The sequence below is a fragment of the Pollachius pollachius genome, assembly GCF_949987615.1.
Source record: "Pollachius pollachius genome assembly, chromosome: 6".
Taxonomy (NCBI): domain Eukaryota; kingdom Metazoa; phylum Chordata; class Actinopteri; order Gadiformes; family Gadidae; genus Pollachius; species Pollachius pollachius.
The window spans coordinates 5,373,093-5,380,054 of record NC_136939.1 but is presented as its reverse complement, the minus strand read 5'-3'; the positions used below and the strand labels follow the sequence as shown (position 1 = coordinate 5,380,054).

Genomic DNA, 6,962 nt, shown 5'->3' with positions numbered 1-6,962 from the left:
CTAGTTGTAATTAAACCTATAGCAATAATGTGGAAACCCCAGTCGATAATGTAATAAATTCATGAGTGCATAATATAATAACATTTTGCCTATAATGTTACATTCGTTCACCACAAATTACTCTCAAAAGCAGTGCCAACATTTAAATATTTTTTAATATTTAAATATTTTAAAATTTTACAACAGGCTGATTATCATTTAGGGGGCCACTCAATGACATGCAGTAGTGTCATCAACACGCCCACTGAGGTGGTGTGAGAAATACAGACTTTCTACTCCTCATTCACATATATGGTAATTTACATTTCCTAGGGAGAAAATACTAACTCAGGGGTAGTATTATTCAGAAATTTTCAGGGTACAAATGTCAGGATATGTTGTTCACACATACGGCCCATCAGGAGAATATAAGGACTTACACGTGTGTCTAAAAGCAGCTAGAGTGTGAGCATTTGATTACATTATAAAATAAGTCAATTTATGGTAACGGGGGTAATTGTTCAATGGAAAATGTCGTATACAATGCATGCAAATCAATAATTTAGTAGCTTTTGCTGTTATTCAGGGCTGAAAAGTGCATTGACATCTTAAAATGCAAGGCAACTACTATTGGTTAGTTGAAAATAATAATCATCATTGAGATTAAACATCTCTTCCAGTGTCCTGGCCAAGAGGAGCAGCAGTAGTCTACAGTCACACATTAGCCTGGTCCTACCAAACTCTCGTACTTCATTTCATTTGTACAGAGAGTCTGGACCTACTCAATTGACAAACGTTAATTCACTTGAAGGCGGGTGTCTGTTGAAGTTTAAAACTATTGGATCTTCCCAGTGCCGCTCTGGATCTGCCATAACCAATCGCTAACGTTTGGCCGGGAATCACGTTGTGCTCATGCTGTAAACCAGGGGTCAGCAACCTTTTCAACATGCAGTGCCAGTTTGACATTTACTCGTTAATGAGTGTGCCTTAAGCAACAATATATTAAAAATTAAGCTGAATTATGACACAGCGACCAAAAACATTTCCAGAAGACCTGGAATTGTATTATTTCCATATAGTCCACAATCATGCGTCAACATTTTAAAGGTTTTTTTGGTTGTTATATTTGCAACATGGGCTTACAAATTATAATAACATATGTCCCATCTTAAAGCACCATTTTCAGAAACTCATTCAAAAACATATTTGGACTGTGAGAAATGTAAAAAACGAGAATATATGAGAATGTTGGAACCATCCACATCAGTATCTCTAAGACATGTACAGCTTTGCAAAACCATGTGAAGGCGATGCATACAGGCCACTTGCAACAATATTTTAAATATTATCTTCTCTATTACTCACAACATAGGTTTTAAAACTATTAATTGATCCCACCGAATAAAGTGCAAAAAAATCGGTAGCAATGATAATGCTGCCGCATTGTGCTGTGAATTTTTTTAATAAAAATAAAATAAAAATAAAAATTAAGTGTGCCAATGATTATGCTGCCCCGTGCCAGTGGTGGGACCCGTGCCTAGGGTTGCCGACCCCTGCCAAACCAAACGTCGTGCGTGAAGATGTCCGTCAACGAGAGCTGACTTTAACGTCATTGTTCTCAGCCACTCCCTCTGTTCGCTGATTGGACGCACAAAATTTGGATGGAGAAAACCCAAGAATATACCGCAGACCCAGACGTAGTAATGAAGGGAAAAGAAAATTGAGCGGAAGTACTTAGGCGGGCGGAGCCAGGCTGGTCACACATAGCATGCGCACAAAACATAAGAAAAATAAAACAACTAAAACAGTCCGCAGGGGGCCTCCCCCTGCGGACTGTTTTAGTTGTTTTATTTATAGGTATCAATATCGCAAGACATTTCGGGAGGAACAAGGAGGAGAGTACAGTGGCGGCGCAAGGGTGTTGCTTGCTGTAGCTATAGCAACACTAAGATTTGGCTTAGCAACACCAAAGCAACACCAAGTTGTCTAGATGTGAGCTGATGGCCAATATGATAAGGGATCAAATCAGTTGCCAAGTACGGGACAATGGGATGTTTGCACTTCTGCGTTGGATTAGTTGGATTAATATGCTCAGTTCTGTATCTCAAAGTTAAAAGACCGAATTTCAAAAGCATTCTAGGTCGTCCAGCTCCAATAGGCGCTAGACTGGTCTAATTTTAAACGGGCTTGAGTAGCACACACAGGCTACCATCTACTTAGCACTTTATTCAGAAATTATCGGCGTTTTGTTGTGATCTTTGATATGTTTTTAGTATGAAATGAAAAATGTAAATAATATAAGGCCCAATGCTGTATTAGGCCTTAAATTATTTTTTACTTTTCATTCATTCGTTTTGTTATGATCTTTGATCTTTTTTTTTTTTTCATGAAATGAAAATAATAAAAAAAGCCTACTGCAAGATCTGCTCTCAGTTTGGTATAATATGGAATAGTGATTAAGCAGCCTTGAGTTGAACCCGAAGGAGGCGTTGCTTTTCGCCAATACGCACTTCCCCCTTTCTTTGAGGCTTTTCATGGCAATTCCAAACATGACAAGTTTCAGATTGTTATATAGTCCATTTACGATGCTGTTAATATAGAAATATAATAATATTTTCTCAAATAATTATAAACTAATACATTTAAGAACTGAGGAGACAGTGGCCATTTTCATACTGTCGATCAGAGCCACTCCGTTCTGATACAAACTGAAAGCAAAACTTGTAAGGTGAAAGCAAAAGCGAGGTAACGAGAGAACACCAGTCCTCACATAGCTGTCTGATCAGTCGCTTTGGTTCACTCAATGGCGTACACATCATCCCTAGTTGACGATCTGTCCTGTTCTATTTGCTTTGACATCTTTAATGACCCTGTTATCCTATCGTGTTGTCACAGTTTCTGCAAAGGCTGTCTGCAGACATGGTGGACAGAAAAACAGCAACAGCAGTGTCCACTTTGCAAGAAGAGATCAAAGACCAAACCACTCAGGAACATTGCTCTGAAGAACCTGTCGGAGGCCTTTCAGCGGGGGAACGTGGATCTCTGCCCTCTGCACGATGAAAAACTCAAGCTCTTCTGTCTCGATGACCTGGAGACGGCGTGTCTCATCTGTCGACATTCTAAAAAACACGCCAACCACAGATTCCTTCCAGTGGATGAAGCTGCCGCGAGCCACAGGGAGGAAATCCAGAAATTACTAAAACCTCAGAAGGAGAAGTTAGCGCACTTCGTTGAGACCAAGAGAAAGTGTGAGGACATAGCAGCGCACATTAATGTCCAGACCGCGCACACCGAGAGACAGATTCAAAAGGAGTTTGAGAGGCTTCACCAGTTTCTCAAAGATGAAGAGAAGTCCAGGATCACTGCGCTGAGAGACGAAGAGCAGTTGAAAGGTCAGAAGATGAAGGAGGAGATTAAGGAGTTGTCGAAGCAGATAGAAACCATTTCGCACACAGTCACCGAGACGGAGCAGCAGCTGGTGGCTGGAGACATTTCCTTCCTGAAGAAGTTCAAGGCTACAAGAGAGAAAGTAGCTCAGCCCCGTCCCTCGCCACCTCTACCCAAGGGAGCGCTGCTGGACGTGGCCAAACACCTGGGCAACCTGGCCTACGCAGTCTGGAAGAAGCTGGAGGAGAACGTCTCCTACTTTCCTGTGATCCTGGACCCCAACACCGCTGGCCCCGATCTCCACCTGTCTGAGGACCTGACCAGCGTGAGACGTGGAGCGAGACAACAGCTCCCTGAGAACCCAGAGAGGCTGAAGCATGGCGTGCTGGGATCTGAGCCACTTAAATCAGGGACCTGGGAGGTAGAGGTGGGAGACAGCTCTCAGTGGGAGCTGGGTGTCAGGACGGGCAACGAAGGAAAACAGCCAGAACATTATGGGATGTTGTCGTTTCGGCCGGGCTCCGGTGATTTTTTGATGATGCTTGATATTTTTTTCAAAATAGAGTTACATAACGGTAGATACAGATCAGTATCATCATTTCAATTTGGAGGATGGGTTGATCTCCCATTGATGCAGAAGTTACAGAGGGTCAGAATCAAGTGGGATCGGACCACTTATGAAATGTCCTTCATTGATCCTGAAACCAACCAGACAATACACTCATGGAAGTGCACATCATTGTCTGTACTATTTCCATTTATCAATTCCACTGCTACAGTTCCTTTGAAGATTTCCCCAGGGAAGGAGCTGTAACAGTGGGCCCTGGGAGTTAGGATCCATGTGAGTGTACCTGTGCTGCTCTTTATTTCTGTGTTCTAAACCATATTCTGTATTGTCCTTGTTGATCCATAAGCGATGGAACACTGAAGGATTTAAATAATGCGAAGAATAATTTTAAGACATGCATGTTTCCTCGTCACATGGTTAGAGACGAATGCTGTATGGCAGGTAGGGTTGCCACCTTTCAGAAATGAAAATAAGGGACGCCCACCACGGGCCCGACTCCTGCGGGGCGGGGCACCCACAGCAGTGGTATGTTTTATTTTGTGCTGGTGTTTTTAGTAAAGGGGTGATCAAGAAAGCAATTAGTCGTACTTAAAGCTTGAAATGCTTTATTACCAATTAACATTCTCTTATAAAGTGCATGAATGAATGAATGAATGAAATCTCTTTGTGTGGCGTGTGCAACAATGAACTTTTAAAATATACACTAAATAAACTGAGAACTTCATGTAACTTTTTAAGTGCATAACTATAGGGACTCTCTTTGAACATTTTTACGAAAAAAAACAGTACAAAAAAACAACAAAAACACTTATGTAAAAAAAGAAAGTGCAAAACATTACTCCTTCCCTCAACATTACTCCTTCCCTCAAAACTGTTACTTATTTTTCCAGGTGTACTTCTTGTTACTCCTTGCAGCACTGAGTAACTCTTTGTCTTTCAAAGCGCTGTTGTAAAACTCTGAACAGGACTGCTCAAAGTTGAGAGTGATCAGAAGCTCACTTCTCATGAGCTCTGTGGGGCACCTGTTCCTGCAGTCACTCCATTTGTTGGCCATTCTGGAGAAGATCCTTTCCACATATCAGGTGGATGCTGGGATGCTCAGGATGTGGCTAGTGATAGACAGCATGTTAGGCAGGTCAGCTACTTGAAAGAGAGCCACCCACCTGGCAGCCACACCTTTGGACTTCCATTCATCTTCAGCATCTTCTTTGAGCCTCTTCAGAATGGGTTTTGCTGTGGAGCATTCATCATAAAGTTCATCCATGTTGACTTTATGGATGAGGTTGAGCTTGGTGGTCACCCTCTCAATGTCACTAAAGGTCATGGTGCCATGGTGCAGAGAGAGAGGTTGCAGTGAGAGCAACCAGTTGTCTTCAGAAAAGTTTCTCAACATTTCTCAACATATGAGAGTGCTGTGTTGAGAAATGCAGTAAAATCTGCCCTTGCCATGTCTGCATCACGTGGACGGAGACGCTGCAGCTTCACTTTAGTTAAGTAGCCATAGAACTGGTCATCTCGTCTCTGTGTGAGCTTTTGCTTGAAGTTATCCATGATGGAATATAACTCAACACAGGTGGTTTCATCACTCTCCAGCTTCTTTACAACTTCCTCAAAGAGAGAGAGGATATTATTGCAGAAACGAAGGTAAACCTCCACAATGTCTCCATCTTCCTCAGTTGAGTCCTCACTGAGCTTTAACAATGCTCAGTTGTTTGGGACACTCCTCCCCCAGGCTGATGAAGTATGATTTCAGTGCAATCCAGGTTTGCATTAGCCGGGTGATGGCTGGATTAAGGGAGAGCCACCTGGTTGTGACATGTCGCAGAATTTCCTGGAACTCAACATCACAAAACCTACAAAACTCTTTGAGTGATTCTCTTCGTTTGGCAGATGTGGAAAAGAAGGCATAGACCTTCAGCACAATATTTTCCACATCTACAGTGAGCTGGTCAAGAGCATGCTTCACTGTGTTGTGCACAATATGGGCATGGCAGTTTCCTTGCAGCAGATCTTTGAGTTTTGAATTCCGTAATTCACATTTGTATTGTCTGCACTAAATGCTGTCACTTGATCAAACGATAAGCCACATTTGTCAAGCGACTGCTCTATGAGAGCTACAATCCCAGCAGCGGATTCATCTGCATTTTCAATGAGATCCAGCATTTTGTTGGTGACCCCGCATTCTGGACTGAAGTATTGAACAGCAAGGGGGAACATCTTCCTGTTGCCTTTATTTGATGCATCTGTCTGAATGGAAAATGGGAGGGGTTTATCTGATGTTAGGGCCTTGAGAATATCAGCCACTGCCTTTGGAGCAAGGACATCTTTAACCACTGCCTCTGCCTTTGTTCTCCCGATAGTCTTTTTTTTTTTTTTTTTTTACAATTTTTGAATCCTGGAGAATCTTTTGATTCAGTTTATGTGCACAGTCAGCACTGTTGTAGCTGAGGTTGTGTCTGACTGTGTGGTACACCTGTGTAACCTCAGCTGCGGTAACCTAGAGGGGAGGAGTGGGATGACATATTGTTAATTAAATTGAACAGTATTTGTCTGCTGCCTGTCTTATGACTTGAAAGGAAGTCAGGTCATCCAAACAGTTAAACCACACTAATAATATAATTTATGTAATGATCACTGAACAAAAATATAAACATTTTGACACAGAATACACAGAAAGCTCTACAAACATTTTTAATCTAGGAAATGTATATATATATATTAAAGAATAAACGTCTTCTTTTAACAAATGTATTTATTTATTTATTTATTAACTTTTAATCCATTAGTATGATTTGTTCTTTAAATGGCCATATATAATATTTAAATTGGCTAATACTACTGTATATTAAATAAATTATCGTTCATTCGACTTTAAAAACTCAACATCCTAAACAATTAATCAAACCACAACAGTTTACTAAAATAGGCTCTGCCCATGCACTGCCATCTTCTGGCAAAAGCACAACCAGATAGGAAATCAATCACAACATAATGTCCCATACCGTATGAATCTCAGGAGATGATTGGG

At 41.3% G+C, this 6,962-nt stretch overlaps 1 protein-coding gene across 1 annotated transcript; it reads left to right on the top strand.

Annotated features, from left to right (window-relative positions):
• Positions 1 to 1,988: 1,988 nt before the first annotated feature.
• LOC307077577 (E3 ubiquitin-protein ligase TRIM35-like) lies at positions 1,989 to 6,685 on the top strand (the record flags this gene model as incomplete). Its single annotated transcript, XM_079739007.1, has 3 exons — positions 1,989 to 2,015; positions 2,708 to 2,724; positions 2,875 to 6,685. The coding sequence occupies 3 exons, from the start codon at positions 1,989 to 1,991 to the stop codon at positions 4,178 to 4,180; spliced, it is 1,350 nt and encodes a 449-aa protein (XP_079595133.1). The 3' UTR covers positions 4,181 to 6,685.
• Between the last annotated feature and the right edge of the window lie 277 nt (positions 6,686 to 6,962).